Below are 18,844 nucleotides of genomic sequence, written 5' to 3'. Positions count from 1 at the left end.
TGTAAGAATTTAAATTTTATAAATTTATAAAATAATTCTAGGTTTACATACTGAACACATATCTATAGCAACCAGAAAAATATGTTTATGCAAAACTGACACCTTATTGAGATATTTCTGACTTTAATAATTCTTTTATTAAATGGGAAAGAGAACATGTTTGGCTTATGTTCAATAGTAACGTATTACACAAAATTCTATATCTGCTGCTGTTTGTAATAAAAAATTAGGAATTAGAAGAAGAAATGCTATAACCCCAAAGAACTCAGCTGAAGGGTTGGATGAGCCATATTTGATATATAGTTGAGTAAGTTATTACAATAGTCAATTAGGTTAATCTCTTTAATTTCTTTAATCATGTTACCTCATTACTTTTCATGAAGTTATTTACTGTTATCCATAAAAAATATAATATTTAATATATTATGTATATAATATTTAAAAATATTTCTATCCTTTATGTGACTTTCCTCCTTCATCATATGATGTCATGTTTAGTTTTCAAATTTCTTCAGCTGATATGAATAAGAGAAATACCAATAAAGTACTGATTTATACTTTTAAGCTCACACAGGAAAGTACATAGATTAAAAAATACAGATTAGCATGTACAGTAATTTCACGACTATAAGGTACACCCCTTATGACTAAAATTTTCCCCCGAACCCAGAAGTGCGCCTTATAGTCCAGTGCACCTTATATAATGGACAAAATTGTGAAACTTGCCAACCCGGAAGTGTGAGCCGCAATGGGGGGCGGTGCCACGGGAGCACCGAGTCGCAAGGGGGGGCGGGAGCGGTGGCCGCAGCCGGCAGGAGCTGCACGGGGAGGGAGGGAGCTGCCACCGGCCTGGGGAAAAGAAGAAGCTGGGCGGCGCTGGGCACGGGAGGAACAAGAAGCCGGGCAGCACCGGGCGTGGGGGGAACAAGAAGCCGGGCAGCGCCAGCCAGCGCCGGGCGGGAGTGCCTGGGCCCGCGGCAGCTGCAGCAACCAGGCAGGGGAAGCTGGGACCCGCGGCCGCGCGGTGGTAACCAGGAGCCATAAGCCATGCCAGCCGGTGCCGGGGGCGGGCGGGAGTGCCAGGTCCCACGGCATGGGGAGGGGACCTGGGGCTGTGTTTGAAGGCTAAGCCAGTCTGTGAAAAATGTTTGCAAACTGAGCACCTGCCAGTAATTCGTTACTTTGTTGCACGCGGCACAGCTCCTCACTGCAAAAAAAAAAGTGCGAGCGGTGAGCCCAGCCGCAAGCGGGGGTGGTACCACGGGAGTGCTGAGCTGCAAGGTGGGGGCAGGAGTGGCCAGGCCCCGGTCCCAGCCCCTGGCAGCCATGCAGGTTGAGCGGGACTGCCCAGCCCCTGGCCAGCAGCAGCCGCACAGGGAGAGAGGGAGTGGACATCGCCGCGCCACCCCGAGCCACGGGCGGCCCCGAGCCACCCTGAACCGCAGCAACCCCGAGGTGTGAGCCATGGCTGCCCCTAACCGCGGCAACCGCCAGCTGTGGCCACCCCGAGCCCTGCCTTGCCAGCGGGGGGCGGGCGCGAGTGCCGGGTCCCGTGCATGGGGAGGGCGCTTGGGGCTGCATTTAAAGGCTACAGCAATCTGTTAAAAATGTTTGCAAATTGAGCACCTGCCAGTAAACTCCACGATCATGGGATTCCGTTACTAATTAGTTACTTTGTTGCGCGTGGCATGGATCTTCACGGCAAAAAAAAAGTGCGCCTTATAGTCCGGTGTGCCTTATGGTCATGAAATTACTGTATTTATTTTTGAGTCATCTCTGTCTTGTCAGGGTAATTATGCCTGGAAGATTTCTTTACAGATGTGTGTTTCAGCACTGCATTCTAATTTTCTTATGAAAATTTATAAGACTTAAAAATCCCATTGAGTTCTTTCACTTCACTAGTCTGACATCTGATTGTGAACTGATCATTTCTCTGTGATATAGTATTATGGTTTAATTCAGTGTGACAGGATCTAAGGAGGTGTCCTGCTTACAGCAGGATTAGCCATGAGTTGAGATCTGGTTTCTCAGTGCTTTGTCAAACTGGAGTTTGAAGCATCGAAGAATTGAGCCTCTTCTGCTGCTTGGCTACCCTCAGTGAGAATTTCTTTTTGCTTTTATCAAACCTTTTAACTTTTATTTGTGTTTTCACCATAGCAAAGACCCTGTATCTGTTTGATGATTTCCCCTTAGGTTTTGGAGTCTTCTGTAAGGTTCTCTAGGAAATCTTTTCCTTCCCCAGGTTGAAGCAGCCCTGTTCCTCCAGCCTGAAGGGCAGGAGAAGTGCTCCAGACCTGAACATTCTGGTGGCCTCCACAATACTTCCTCCTATTTATTAATGTTTTCCTTTGCTAGGGGAAAGGAAATTGGAACTCCATCGCAGGTGTTTGCTTACAAATGTCAAACCATCCGCCTCAGTTGACTGGCCATGCTCACTCAACCTGTGATAAACCATACCTCGCTTTTGGCCACAGAAAATGAAACCAGTGACAAAGAGAGCAGTGAAACAGAAACATTTAGAGCTTGTGTAGTTCTAATTACTGGGGGAGAAGAATCTGAATTTCACTATCCACCAAGTTCCCAAGTATTATTAATTACATAACCTGACCTCAGATGTGACAGATCTTAAAACATGGAAGTCAACTATCTTCCTCAGAGTAATCTCTAAAACATACAGACAGTTCTGACACTCATTGACCTCCCTGACTTCATTTGATGTTTGCTTAGTCTGGGTGGTTGAATTGCTGCAATATTTCAACTGATGATGAATGATCACAGTATTTCTAGACAAGCTGTGATGGAGAATTCTAAAATATCATGAGAACAAGCACAAGAACTCAGTCTGAATGTCAGAGAAATATACTTGTAATGTCATACAACATTATAGTATTTGACTTCAAAAAGAAGCAATTTTGAACTGAAATAAGCTCAGTGAAACAATTTCAGAGTGTAACAGTTCATGGTCATAATACAGCAAAAACCTTGAAATAAGAACACTGATTCTTTTTCTCAGTCATTTACATCATAAACACAGTATGAGAAGACGTGTATTTAAGAAGGTAAGAACTAAAATTTGAGAAAAGAACACAAAAGAACACAACAAAATTTCTGAAGGAAAATAACTATGTCAGAGATTTTGACATAAACCGAAAGTGCAATTTGTTAAGAAAACCACAGATTCTATTAGTGTATATAATAAAACATCTAAATACAAGTTATTATATAATTTTCTATATGTTTACATATATATATATAATTAAATTATGCTATATATATTTTAGAGAATGATAGGTAATGAAGTCTGGAGAAAGGCAATGAGGCTGATGAGGAGCCTAGAGAGTAAGTTCCACGAGGAGAGTCTGAGGAAACTGGGGATGTTTAGTATGGAGAAAAGGCAGCTCAGGTGAGCCTTATCACTCTCTACTACTACCTGAAAGGAGCGTGTAGCCAGGTGGGGGTTGTCCTCTTTCCCAGGTAACCAGAGACAGGACAAGAGAATGCAGGCTCAAGCTGCACCAGGAGATGTTCAGGCTGGACATCAGGGGAATTTCTTCACAGAAGAGGTTGTTAAGCATTGGAGTGAGCTGCTCAGGGAGGCCGTGGAGTCATCATCCTTGAAGGTGCTTAAGGAGAGACTGGATGAGGCACTCAGTGCTGTGGTCTATTTGACAAGGTGGTGTCCTGTCAAAAGTTGCACTTGATCTCAGAGGTCTTTTGCAATGTAATTCATTCTGTGATGTATCCTACATAGGAAATTATATATATGTGTGTGTGTGTATTTATATATAAATTTATATTATTTATATATATATATTATTTCATAGATATTATTCTAATATCTGATCTATATTATATATGTATTATTATATATGTAACATGTAGACTCAATGAAAATATATTAATACAATTCCTCACGTATAATATATAATGTGTTACAATAAATACGGTGTGTAGGACTTAGTAGATTTTTTCCAATGGTCATTATATATCAGCAGTGGATTTTATAATGAACATTTTCTTTAATATTCAGCTTACAGTTAATGTAAAGAGCGACGGCTTGCAGTAATTTCTGAGTTCTACATATTAATTTTCACACTAGACAAAACTGATAAAGTTTAAACTTTCTTGCCAGGCCACTGCTTCCAGCAGCAGTTTGAAGCTGCAGAAGGAAAGCCGACCATTATTAAGACTTTTTTCCTAACCTGAGGTTGTTGACACCCATGAGGGTCTAATTAAATGTACTTTTAATGGCATTTACTTTTGGATAGATGAAGAATGCAAAGAAGGTTTAGCGGCAAATACCCCTTTTCCAGAAGTGCTGTCAAACAAGGAAGAATAGATATTCTTGGACTTACAGTGTGATTTGAACTCTTCAAAGAGATCATTGCTTTTTTCTGCTTCTCTTGCTCTCCAGAACTAAATTATACAATTGTATTTCACAGGAAGCAACCTTTATTAAATAAGTTTTTATTCTGACAGACATAAATTTTTCTGAATAACTGACTAGCATATCGTGTAAAAACACGGAGGAGAAGGTTTACTGGTATTTATAATATGTTAAGTACTTCATAAAATTATTCAAGTCTAAAAGATCATAAAGTCTTATTACATCAATAATCTATTCCTTGTGGGACAGTTACTTGGGAGGAAAAGAAAATTTTATGCCCACAACTGTGGTTTTCTCTTTAGGTCCCTGATGGTATTTGCCAGGACCAGAGAGTGCTAACATGTAGCTAATTCTCAGAGAACTCACATTTCCTCAGCCAAGAAAGACTGGAGGCCATACTTGACAATTTCCACAAGAGTTTATTTTATGCGAAGAGGGTCAAGCATGGATTCTCTTGCCGAGCAAAGGGCAGACAGCTATATTTACAGGTTCAGAGAGGATTCAAACTACAACCAATAAAAGTTTATACAAGGAACAGCATCCAATCTAAGTGAGAAGTTCTAAAGGTAAACTGACCAATTAAACATCCTAATTTCTAACCAATTATCTTCTGAAGTGTTAGGAGAGTGACCAAATTCTTAAGGAATTTGGCTCAACCTTGATATCTAGGATACTTTATCTATTATAGCAAGTTCCAGGGGCCAGGAGCAGAAGGCTTTGGAGGAATTGCATCATCCACACACAGCAAAATAAAGTAGAACCATGAATAATTGGTTGAATTGAATTGTCATAACCCATGAACTCCACTAAGTTTCCAAGTTAGAGTTACTTATTTGGGTGCTTCTGAAAAGTCATCTATCAAATGCAGTACAGAAGAAGTTGCCTAGTCATTGTTGCAAATTTTTTATTTTCACTCTTTTATTTAACATGCTATTACTGTACTTGGCTTCTTTATGTTAGGTTTTAAGGATTGATCTCTTCAATGAAGTATGTTAGTTATAGGAAAAGCAAACCATATTAGAGCAAGGCAGAAAGAGTAGCCTTCTGTAAGGGAAAAAAACCAAAATCAAAACCAAAAAAGAGAAAACAAAAAACCCCCAAAACAAACAAACAAACCAAAACAAAACAAAAAACAAACAAAAAAACAAACAAAAAAACAAATCCAAAAGTGATATAAATATAATTTATTTTATAAAGTTTTAAAAATTGCATTCAGATGTAATTGAATTTTTTCAGAATTTGTGATAGTTACCTAGTTATATTTATAAGATGCCAAGGTACAATGGAACTACTGAAGATATTCTAGAAGAATATGGCCATTTAAAAAAAATCAGTCAATAGTATTTGGTGACAGCACCACACATATGAGTAGTACTCACACTTTTCTGTCACCTTCAAAATGAAGTACTGATTTATTTCTATAATCCCTTTTATGTTCCAAGATATGTTTAATATAAGACTTATCAAATTGAAAAATATATCTAAATATAGTGGAAATTAGGATTAACATATATCAACTGAAAGATTTTTAAGCATATGAGAATGAACAAAGTCTTTGGTACATTAATAGATAGAAATTCTGTGGTCTTCATGAAAAAAATAGAGTTATTGCCATTATTTTTGTCATTATTGAAGTAAAAGCTAGACATTGAATAAATTCCAGTACAGTTAATTAGTATGAGTAGATTTTAAAAAAAACACTCTTCTATGTTGAGTGTTTTTTGTTCTTTTCATTACAAGAGCTGAGTAGATGTATTCTGATTTATTTCTATGAATTTCCAGTAAGTATTAGGATATATAAAACAATCCAAAATACTGAAATATATCTAATGTTCCAAAATTATTGTATTAAATGGGTGATTATAATCTGTCAGCATAAGACTGATTCTTGGGCTCAAAATAAAATTAATTAGATAGATCATCATAAAAAATAATATAAAGATAATATAATGCATTATAAAGATAATATATTGTTCAGCATGAATTTACATTAAATAAAGATAAGGGTAATACTGGTGAGGAAATTGATAGGCTCTAGTAAGGTATTGAATGGAGAGTCATTTACTTGGCTGAATAAAAAAAATGTAAATTCAACTGCAAAATGACAGTGCAAGCACGTAAATACAAGCAGATAATCCATTCAATGTGAGTTCTCTGACATTTAAATGAAAAAAGAAAAACCAACTTAGGATATAACAGAGACTAACTGTATTAACCAATCATAAGTGATACCTTCATTAAAGCAGCACAGTAAATTTCTAGTTGAGCAAAAAAAATCTGTTTCATCTCTCTTCAGTACCCTGAGAAATCAGGGCATGTCTTTTGCTTTCAGAACTGTGTGTTCAACTCTACCCCTTTATTTAGCATTATATGAATTATTATTAATTCATATTTGTCCTAACCTCAGTCTAATCAACATTGTTTTGCATCTTCCTGCATAATGAAGAGGTTAAATGCAAGTCTGTGATTAAAGTTTTACAATATATGAAGAGAATGTAAGGATAGCATTGAAGTTGAAGTTCATTTTTTAGTGGAAGCATTTCAATCTCTTTGCTGAATTTGAGCATAATCTGAGGTGATTGTTAAATTTAAAAGCAGTTTCATAGAGGAAGAAATTTCAAATAATGTTCCTGAAAGCAGTAAATAAAACCTGAAAATTATTCCATGTTTGGGATTAGAAGCTAGACTGTGTGTGAACACATACATTGCACAAACTCACAGATAAAGCATTTGTGAATTTTCCATAAATTGACATGTTTTAATGCAATCAGTTGCATATTTTTCCTAGACTAAATTATGCTTTTCAGAAAAAGAATTGATTCAGGGAATTTATATAGTCTGTGTTTTATCAGACATTGAACTAGATGATCACAGTTTTGCCTTCTGATCTTTTATCTATGGATCTTACGGTTTAAAAAAAAAAAACAAACAACGAAGTACAAAATACACTGTTCGGCAACGTAAGATCTTTATTGTCTCTGTTTCAGCACTTAGTGTCCCTGCTGACAGAATGAAGATGCAACTGTTAGAGATATCACAAGGAATTAATACAAATGATGAATAGTTTTCAGTTTTGAGTAGGAACTTGTCGAATTGCAATTGAACTTGCTACAAATTGCAATTGCATGATTGTTTTGAGAAGGCTTATTTATCTGTCTTGGTATTATTGTACCTTTTTTATTTTACAGTTTCAAGTTGGTAAGACTAGTTGATATATGCCAAAAGCTTATACAATTTTTTCAATAAGAACAGCTTTATGTATAATTTATAAGAATAGGATCTTCCTTCTTTTTACTCACAGGAAGACTGCAGTCTTACTGCTTAGATACAATGTTAAATAATATTGATTTCCTAACCAAATGGTGTTTAACAGTTCCAGAAAACTAAATGGGAGACTGTGAGCCAGATGTCATAAAATGAAGAAATTATTTCCCCAACATAATTTACAACAATATAAGATACTTTGTAATATACTTTTCCTAAGCGCAAATTTAAACTGCCTTATTGATAGAGTATATTTACATTCATAAATCATGCAGTTCTCAGAGCTGAGAAAAAGAACAGTTAGACAAGAAAATACAGTAAATTAAGAAAGAAAAAATAAAACTTCCTGTACCTGCTGTCACCCAGGGACTCAATTTTGATTTACAAATATCATTCAAATACTTCATTGAAGCTAATTGTATCATTACTTTACTGGACTGTTACTGCCACTATTGACCTTCTTCTAATTGTTGGCCATGTTGTACCAATTTTGTATAAATTACAGTATTAAACTTCCTATTGTGTTTGAATTACTGATAACAGCCAGCCCATTATTTTTAAATAGCTGTGATGCACTTGAGTCACAACTGTTGTGAAGTTTGCTCTGTGGGAGCCATGTCCTGAAACAGTTGAGGAACATGGGCTTAAAACTGATGCCAATATGTAAGGCTGCTGGTTTTCTGGTGGCACTTTCACAGATTGGTAACTTCAAGAAGCTCATAAGGCAACAGAGGAGAGCAAGGTGCAAAAGCTATGCATTTCCCTCCCAGCCCCAGCCATCTGTTCACAGCTGTCTTACCATGTAATGTCCCGATGGCTTCTTTAACTTGTGGTAGCTGGCAGTACTCCTGAGTGTCAAAAGTCTCAATGAGCAATTGCCAGAATATGTGTGGAAATCCCATCATGCTGCTATTTTAGAGTTTTAGAGTTTTAGAGTAGGTTCAGGATCCAAACCCCTCCTAAAATGATAAAAATTCTGCTGGAATGAGGCAATGGACTTTAATTTTACTTCACTGGCTGTGGACTAGGCCTCCATATAGACTGCATAACTGCATAACATTCAAATTTTGCATAACTGTTATCAGGAGAATATAGAATGGGCTAGATCAATAAGATAAGAAAGTATCAAATGCCTCATTTGGTTTAGTAAGCAATATAACATAATAAAGAAATACTGATATATCTGAAAGGATTTAGCTAGTTAAACACCAGAAATTAAGATTATGTCCTTATTAGAAGAGGATGATATTAGAGATTTTACATCAGCATTTTAATAATCAATAATAAAATCTTGCAAATTATGATTGAATGCTAGCTGAAAAATAAATAACACCCAGGAAAATGCCTGAGCTAATTTATTAAATTTTGCAATTTATTTATTTTATTTCTTTTACAGCAATTGCAAGGATATTTGTCCTACATTCTTTGAGACATCTGGTAAATTTTACTGGACTACAATGATAACAAGTCTCTTTTCCTTGCTATAAAACTTATACTAGAAATGTTATCTAACACTGTATCTATCATCATTTCATTCTGTTAACCAGGAACATTTTGGAATTCAGCTTCCTTCAACACAGAGACATCCTACCTGCATTTCCCCACCTTCCATGGAGAACTCAGTGCAGATGTCTCATTTTTCTTTAAAACTACTGCTTCCTCAGGAGTGTTTTTAGAGAACCTGGGAATTCAAGACTTCATAAGGATAGAGTTACAGTGTAAGTATATGAACGATTGTGGTTTTGTTGGTGGTGGTGTCACTATTATAAAAATTTAATTTTATTTAATTAAAAATGGTAGTATTTAAAAAGTGTTCTCTACCTTTATTACTTCTACTACTACCAGATCTTTATCATTATTGAAAAAAATCACTGCACTAAAACTAAACAGGTATCCATTTGAGGAAATTTTCTGCCGCAGAGGTTTCTTAATCTATGAGCACAGCAATCAGCCCCTGACTGCTAAGACTGTTTCTGCTTCTTGTATTCAGGGCATCTCTGCCACCAAGTGTTCTTCCTCCAAATTTTAACACAAGGCATTATATGTGACTCCTGGAAGATTCACTCAGTCACTGTGCATGACTCAGACCTTTTGTGACACAGTATCTTAAGTCACACATTCCTGTCTTTTTTCTTTTTTCTTTTGTATTTTTTCCTCAATTTTGTTTCATTTTATTTGTGCAGACACAAATTCTTAGACTTACAAGCATAAATATTTTTTGTTGCATAAGAAAGAATTAAATATCCCACTAAATCTGACATAGGTTGACCAGCATAAAATGAAACCTTTATCTTAGTTGACTCAATGTATTATTCTTATATTGCTGATTATTAAAAGGGAGAGTTTTTAAAGGATGAAGCATTTTTTTAATTAGACTTTTGAATTAATTTGAAATATTATATTATTGAAAAAGTCTTCTACTTGCTTGGTGATTCTGAGAGTTCTTTGGAACACTTTTTACCTCAGGATTAGACAGTTCCTCATTTTTTTCCAAATCAATTTTGTTCTGAGACTCTAGTATTTTCTGGAGAAGAGTACAGATAAATATATGTGTTGTATTGCAAAATATTACTATAGAAACTTTATTTTTTTTTATTAAAAACTAAAATATTCTGCTTTCTTGGGTGTTTTGGTCCATGTTAACATCTTATGTTAATGAAACGAACAGAAAAACACCTTCTGTGGGTAGTTTAATTCCAGAATATTTTGTTGTGTTTAATGAATTTGTTTTTCATCATCTCAAACTATAGTGCTGTATTTGAAAACTACCCTGTTTTCAACATTGTTTTTGCCATGTTTTTTGGCAGTATGAACTGCCTTCTGTTAAAGCTCTGTGAAGAGTTTAAAGGACAGTAGCTTTGTAAACTTAGTGTCATGCAATACAAAAAATTATTGGATCAGCACTTTAGTGGAGGCTCTTTAATAGCACTGATGATAGTCTGAAACTGCACCCTATTGGGGCCTGGCCTGCTCCCCAAATACCTTGCAGAGCTGGCCTGGGATGCTGTTTCATGTAGAACAGAAAGATATTAGAGGCTCTTTCTCCCAGGGTTGGTATTCTGCTTTATTCTTAGGCTTCCATGTAGTCAAAGCGAGAGAGCAGGATAAAAAGAGGAAGTTCCAAACCGGGGCACAGGTTTTTAAGGGTCAGGAAAGGGGAGGGGTCAGCCCCGGCCTCAGGCCAATCCCACCGCAGGGGCCAGTCCACCGGTCCTGCAGGGGTCACAGGGCTAAAGGGACATACCATTCCCAAAACAGTAGGGTAGTGGGTTACAACATCTCACCCTTTTTTTGTTTAAAAGAAGAGAGAAAGGTATTAGGTTGTTAAAAGGAAAACAAACATTTTAAAACATGTTAAAAGTCTCTGAGTCTGCCGGAAGGTCGTCTTCTGTGTCAGTTCTCTCTCCTCTCCGGCGGCGTCTTCTTTTCGAAGCAACTGCGACTTGCTTCTCTTCCTCTTCAGCTGGAGCTGACTGTTTGGGGACAAAAGGCTTCACCCATTTCTGGGGAATCCATCGAGGGCCTGAGGGAGTGGATACGCACGCATAACCACGTCCCCAGGTAACAAGCTCATAGGGACCTTTGGTTTCCCAGGTTTCTGGGTCCCTAATCAAAACTGGTGGATGCTGAGACAGCTTGAACTGTTTGCCACTGTTAAAATGACGAACCACAGGAGGATTCATGTTTTCAAATGAACAGTTCAAGAAATTGATAGTGAACAGGGCTTTGCACAGCTTCTGCTGTGGAGACATCAACACAGTTGAACTGCTCTGTCTAGCCAGAACATCCTTGAGCATCTGATGTGCACGCTCAATCACAGCTTCGCCTGTGGGGGAGTGGGGGATGCCTGTCTTATGTTCCACTCCCCACTGCTGGACAAATTCTAGGAACTCCTTGGACACATACGCTGGGCCATTATCTGTTTTGATTTCCTTAGGGATCCCCAATACTGAAAAAGCTTGCACTAGGTGTTGTTTGGCATGCACAGCTCTTTCTCCTGCATGGGCAGAGGCATAAACTGCACCTGAATATGTGTCAATGCTTACATGAACATATTTGAGGCGACCAAAACTGGGAATGTGTGTGATGTCTGTCTGCCACACCTCACAGCTGCCAAGGCCTCGGGGGTTAACCCCTGCACCTAGCGATGGCATGGTCTGGAGCTGGCAGCTGGGACAGGTGGCCACAATGGCTCGAGCCTGACTCTGTGTTAGCTTGAACTGATGGATCAGACCTGGCACATTCTGATGGTATTGCTGGTGGCTCAGCTTTGCCTGTTGGAAGATGTCTGGGAGGCATGCTTTTTCTGCTGGGGTGGCAAGGGAGTCTGCCTGACGATTCCCTTCTGCGATCTCACCTGGCAAATCGGTGTGTGACCTCACATGCATCACATAGAATGGATGTTCTCTATGAGAAATCAGATAGATTAGTTTTGACAGCAACCTGAAAAGCTGCTCATTGTCAACCTCTTTGAGCACTGCCTGCTCCGGCCTGGACACTACTCCCGCTACATAAGCTGAGTCTGTTACCAAGTTGATTGGCTCTGAGAACTTCTCAAAAGCTCTTACCACTGCAGCCAGTTCAGCTACCTGAGGCGAACCCTCCACAAACTCAACATCAGCTTCCCAATGCTGAGTCTGAGGATTTCTCCAAGTCATCACCGACTTGTGGGAAGCCCCAGAAGCGTCTGTGAACACTGTGAGAGCTTTGAGTGGTCTCCGACCCCTTTTCTCACGAGGAATGAGGTGGAATTCCTCATTGAACAGCTTGTGAGACGGGGCATGGAATGATATTTGTCCACTGCAGCTGTCCAGAGACACCTGGAGACTGGCATTGCTCTGGAGCAAGTGCTCGAACATCTCCTTTGTCAGCCTCTCAGGAGAGTTCCTTCCCTCCTCAGAGAGTTTGACTGGAAGGTGAATACATATGAAGTCACAACCTGCCAGCTCATACAGTCTCATCCTTGCCTTACGAATCAGCTGAGCTATGAGTTCTTGTGGCTTTGTGATGGTTTTGGATCTTTGGTGGGAGAGGAAGACCCACTCTATGATTAAGAGCGAATCTCTCTGCCCCTCGATCCACTGGAATATCAAACCGTGTAAGTGTGGTAGTTTTCCCAGAATTATGAATTTGAAAGGCAATTCAGGCTTGTAGCGATGAGCCTGCCTCTCTGCTAGAGCTTTCTGTACCTTTTCGATTGCAGCTTTTGCCTCTGGGGTCAGTTCCCTGGGAGAAATCAGCTCTCTCTCCCCCTTCAATAAATTGAAAAGGGGCTCTAGGTCCTCATTAGTGAGGCCTAGCCAGGGCCTAACCCAATTCAAAGACCCACACAAGGAATGGAGATCTGCTAAGGTCTTTGGATTACAATTAATGTCCAATTTCTGAGGAACAATGGTCCTTGCAGTGATTTCCAGGCCCAGGTACTTCCAAGGTGGCATCCTTTGGACTTTATCCTCCTGCAATTGAAATCCAGCAGAGGTTAAAACCTTAACCACTAGGTCAAGCGTGTGTTGGAGTATAGAGTCATCGGGGGCACACACAAGCAAGTCATCTACATAATGTAGGATGATATCTTCCTTTCTCTGAGCACGCACTGGAGACAGCAATGAGGCCACATACCACTGGCATATGAAAGGACTACACTTCATCCCTTGAGGGAGCACTTTCCAGTGGTAGCGCTTCATTGGGGCTTCTCTGTTGATGGTAGGAACAGAGAAGGCAAACCGTGGAGCATCTGCTGGGTGTAAAGGGATTTGAAAGAAACAGTCTTTAATATCTAAAACTGCCAATTTCCAATTTTGAGGGAGCATCGTTGGAGAGGGCATCCCTGGTTGAAGTGATCCCATGTCTGCTATAATTTTGTTTATTTCCCGGAGATCATGTAACAATCTCCATTTGTCCTTCCCTGGTTTCTTAATTACAAATACCGGGGAATCCCAAGGACTTGTAGTTTCTTCTATGTGTCCTTTTGCCAATTGTTCTGCTACAAGCTCCTCCAGCGCCTTGATGTTTTCTTTACTCATCGACCACTGAGCTGTCCAGATTGGAGAATCATCTAACCATGTCAATTTGTGGGCAGGGCGCTCCTCAGTGGTCACCTTTAAAAAATCCTGAGGACTTTTGGGGATTACCATTTTCATTCCCCACTGAGACATGGTATCTCTTCCCCACAGGGGGCACTTATAGTCTGTAACAAACGGACGGACACTAGCTATTTTTCCATCCGGCCCCTCAATTTGCACGATGCTTTTTGATATTTTTGCCAATTTGATTCCCCCTATACCTTGGATTTTGCCTGCCACGGGTTGCAATTCCCATTGCGATGGCCACATCCTTTCGGGTATGATCGTCACATCTGCCCCTGTGTCCAGCACCCCCTCCACATGGAGATGGTCTGAACCATGGGTCAGATTGCATACCACAGAGGGTTTTTCCTCACCCACCACCTCTGCCCAATAGACTTCAGGTGATTTTCCTTCTGCTGTGATTTCCTTTGGAACAGGAATGGCCTGGGCGAGGATTTGCCCCTCGTTCAGGTAATAAGGTGGTTGTGAGCAGCGTGCTAAGAGAACGAAACCTGAGACATTTTCCTTCTTGGATAATGGAAGTAATTCCATCTCCAAGGGTGTGTGTGCTGTGTCCCCCATAACTAAATACTCACAGCGCAGTTCCAAATGCAACAGCATCAGGTCCAGTGAAGTGCTAGACAGATCCACTGTAATTGCTGTCCACTCTGTTGACATAAAACAAACACCTTTAGTGGTCTTAAGATTGAGACGACCAAAAGGCGTCCAACCCTTGCCAGTTGAATATTTAACATTAATGCTATCATTAATCCCCACACCATTTGTCCCGTCCTCCCCCTTATTTTTAAAGAGAGAGGTTTTTTCCCGTGTGGAACCCGCAGTATTTATATCTTTGCGTGTGATGATATTTATGGCGGGTACGCGCTGTACACCTAGTTTTTTTGTTTGTTGGTCTTCTTCTGTTTCTGGCTGTGTGGGCAGTCCTTTGCATAGTGTCCTGTTTTCTTGCACTGGAAGCAGGTGATGTGCTGCAGCTGCTGTGGTGGTACCGGTTGCTTCCTTGGTCCTGGTGTCATAGCTGCTGCAGACCTTGATTGTGCTGGTCCTGGATTCCTCTCTGGTGCACTGAACAGTTCTGCTTTTCTGGTGCAGGCTTCTATCATCTGTGCTAAGCTAGGTGGTGGGTCGAGGGGAAGACTAAGTATGACCCTGCGACATGATTCATTAGCGTTTTTCTGAGCCATCTCCTTCAATAGCTCTTCCTGCACCTTTGGGTCCGAGACTTGTCTCTCCACCTGTGCACGGAGGCGATCCAGAAACTGCAAAAAACTTTCTGAAGGAAACTGTTTAATATTAACATAACTACCTGTAACATCAACAGTAGGTAATTGATGGAAAGCTTTTTCTGCTGCTAGAGAGATCTTATCCAAAACAAATTTAGTTAATAAACGTGCCTGTTTATCAGGGTTTTCAAATTGTCCCTCTCCTGTTAGGTGTTCCTGTGTAATATCATTATTATCCTCATCTTTTGCACTTTCTGGGCTTTGTTGTAGTTCTTGCAAAAGCACTCTTAAAGATCTTTTCCAAATACTTTCCCATAAATCAAATTCAGAAGGGGATAACAAACATCTGAATAAATCCTTAATATCATTGGGTACCATCTCATTAGAACTAAATGTTGCTCTTAAAAATCCTTTAAACATTTCACTGTGTCTACCAAATTCTCTTTGAACCTTACAAATTTCCTTTTTATCTTGGTATGTCAGTGGCTGATGTGTTCTCCTGCCATTTCTCCTACCCATATAAATGACAGGAGCCACAGACGGAATCTGAGTTTCCAGATCTAGGGTTTTAGGGATAGGCACTACCCCTCCCTCTGCTCTGGGCTGTGTTATCTGTGTATTCTGTCCCTTTGCAGAGACAGTGTCCTGAGGAATGGGCGGAGCCTAGGGCCTTATCTCAGAGGGAGGTCCCATAGAACCTGTAGAACCAGTATTCCCACCCCCACCCCCACCCCCATCTGTGCTAGCTTGATAGCTTGGGGGAAGGGATGGCAAAACCTGAATAGAGTGAGAATTGCCCTGAATACCCAGGGACCAGGATGAGTTTGGGGAGGGGTTTGAGGGTGTTAGCAGGGGAGAAGGAGTATTATGGGAAGAAGAAGAGTTGAGAGCCATGTGGCTGGAGCCATTTTGGGGTCTGCTTTCAGCCTCAGTAGTAAAAGACACGTGGCTGTCAGCATGAGTTAGAGAGACAGAGGAGTCAGATTTCTTAGGTGAAGAGGGAATAACACATGTAGAGGGACAGATACAAGAACTGGTTGACTCTGAAGCAGTTTGCTGTGGCTGCCTGTTATTTTCTGTTTGAAGTAACAGTTTTCTAATTTGCAAAAATATTGGGATGAACATTAAGGCTTTTTTATCTCCATTTTCGACTTTTAAAGTTAATAAATCTCCAATTTCATTCCAAAATAAAACCGAATTCATATCTTTCAAATTAAGATCAGATCTTTCTACAGACAGCCACTTAGCAAAGCGTTCTAGTTTTCTGTTAGTAATATTCACATTTGCAATCTTTAAAAGTTCTCTAATTTGTGAAGCCACGCTCTTTTTCAAATTAGAATGCTGGGAGCCCATATTTCCACAGCAAGTTACTCTAATATCTCACTACAAAGCACAGTTAAAACACAGTAGAGAAGGTTACTAGCTGCCGGCTAAGCTGGCACCTCCCCCCACAGAGAATCACAGGCTGCAGCAAAAACGGCGCCTCTCTTTGAAATCAGCTGTCTGGCGTGATACTGTACACACGGCAGAAACTGTTTCAAGGCGGCCTTGCTACCCCCACCAGCGTCTCCGGCTGCATACAGCTCCAAAACCCCCAGGGAGGACGCTGTGCAGCCCAGCCCCCCGCACCTCGATTTTACAGAGAAAGCACCTCAAAATCCCCCTCCCCACGGAGGAAAATTTATACTTACCACTCTCTGCGAAGTACCGAGGAGCTGAAAAACTGTACTTTGTAATCTGTTCCGAAATCTGCTCACCCTTGGGCTGGATGAGTTGTAGATTCCCCCCCTGTAAGCTAGACCTGCTAGAAAGCAAGTTTCGCCCACAGGGCAGTTGACTTCCCGTCGGCTTCCTAACCCTTCTAAGGGTCACAGCCTCTCACGTGGGTTTTAATTTAAAAAGCACCACGTTCCGGGCGCCACCTGAAACAGCACCCTATTGGCCTGGCCTGCTCCCCAAATACCTTGCAGAGCTGGCCTGGGATGCTGTTTCATGTAGAACAGAAAGATATTAGAGGCTCTTTCTCCCAGGGTTGGTATTCTGCTTTATTCTTAGGCTTCCATGTAGTCAAAGCGAGAGAGCAGGATAAAAAGAGGAAGTTCCAAACCGGGGCACAGGTTTTTAAGGGTCAGGAAAGGGGAGGGGTCAGCCCCGGCCTCAGGCCAATCCCACCGCAGGGGCCAGTCCACCGGTCCTGCAGGGGTCACAGGGCTAAAGGGACATACCATTCCCAAAACAGTAGGGTAGTGGGTTACAACAATAGTCTTGTCTGATAAATGATTTTCCATTTTCAAAATAAACAGGTAAATCATGGAAGCATTAAAGGAATGCTTCTGAGAACTAAATTGATTCAGACATTTGTCAGAAGGCTGTAAGTTTTTTTTCAGAATAATAATATGAAGACAGGCTCATGTCACTTGTCCCATTCATTCATGAACATACAAAGCACTGCATACTTACGGGTTTTAAATAATTTTGTATGAGTAGGGAGATGTGAGGAAAAGCAAAAGGTTGAATTGGTCTGCAATTTCAGCATCTAAAATAGCAAAGTTATCTCCTTATTGTGTAGCACATAGAACTTGGGCATTTCATATGGTATAAGACAATTTCGATTTCATCATCATATAAAACTCCACATAATAAATGTGAATGTAAATAACCAACCTACACCTGATAGTGTCTTAATAGTTTCAAATAAACTAATGTATTTTACTTATGTATTAATAAGTAAAAATAATGTCAGTTTCAGATGTAACTGTTTAAGATGATGATGTGAGAAAATTTTTAAAAGTGAATGTCATTAACATTTGACATTCAGTACTTGGGAATAGTGATATTTTGTAATATTTTATTGATTGTTTTCAAACTTCTACCTAATTATTTTATTTATGGGGTAGTGATATTTAGGCATTGAAGTCTAGCTTCTAACAAAAAGCATCAGTTCCAGAAACTTAACAGGAAAGGTGAAACTTAGAGTTGTTCTGTTGGTTTTATGAAGTTGTAAACACTGTAGTGTTAATATTCTAGAACACTGGCACAAAAATGATGTGTGGATCCTAACTGTATTTTAAAACAGAGATAAAGTAAAAGAAGATACTTGTTTGAAAGAAGATTCTTGATCCCTTATTTTTGTTTTACAATAAGTTATAATTGCCTGTTGAACTTCTTCCTGACTTGCTGAATTCCTGCAGAAGTAGTTGTTGAAAGCAACAAAGCCAATTCTCAGAAGAGTATACTCTGCTAAATACTTATAGGACCAAAGTTTACATGCTCTAGCCAAAGGTCTGGGTATTTTATATTAAATACTTGCTGAAGGTTTATTTTCAGAGTAAAGCAGAAATTTAAAATAGGATTGGAAACGTTATAGTGTATTGATTTGGTTGGGCTTCTACAGTTGCTTTGGAAGTAGATCAGAAAAGTCCAATATGCAACTACTGGTGGCCTTTATCTGCCCAAATTTGCAACCAGGATGAGCGCTGTTCAACTGTTTTCTTTACGGAAGATGCTAAGATTTTGCATTCTGTAGCGTATTAGTTGGTAATCACTTTCTGCCTTTGCACATGATGCTTACACTCAATACTCTGGATGGTTCTCTGTAGCTGTGCTTTCTGTTAGTTGTACTAGCCACAGCTAGCTGCTGACCACTCTCCATGATTGCCATCAACCACATCTTCCACTCCACACTACAGACTTTGCCAGTCTGTACCTGTGCTCTGCCTATGTTTGAATGCACTAAGGTATCAAGAGTCCCTGCAATGCTTGGATAGTTTTTTAGTAACACCAATGCAGGTAGGACCCAAAAATATTTTTGTGCCAGAAGAGGACAGCATTGTCGTCTGCTGCCCAAGAAATGACCAAAGTGCTCTGTGCCTATGTCCTTTGTT

The 18,844-nt window shown here is 39.9% G+C and overlaps 1 protein-coding gene across 2 annotated transcripts in view; it reads left to right on the top strand.

The window, feature by feature from the left end:
- Positions 1-18,844, top strand: part of LOC117010618 (contactin-associated protein-like 4) — a 238,988-nt gene that overhangs the window by 187,701 nt on the left and 32,443 nt on the right. For both annotated transcript variants that reach the window (XM_033085306.1, XM_033085305.1), the window contains exon 16: positions 9,199-9,369. In XM_033085306.1, coding sequence (XP_032941197.1) covers positions 9,199-9,369 — 171 coding nt within the window. The remainder of the gene's footprint in view (positions 1-9,198; positions 9,370-18,844) is intronic.

This window comes from Catharus ustulatus, chromosome Z, assembly GCF_009819885.2.
Source record: "Catharus ustulatus isolate bCatUst1 chromosome Z, bCatUst1.pri.v2, whole genome shotgun sequence".
Classification (NCBI taxonomy): domain Eukaryota; kingdom Metazoa; phylum Chordata; class Aves; order Passeriformes; family Turdidae; genus Catharus; species Catharus ustulatus.
Note: the sequence above shows the minus strand (reverse complement) of the source record. Positions and strands in the feature narration are given on the sequence as shown.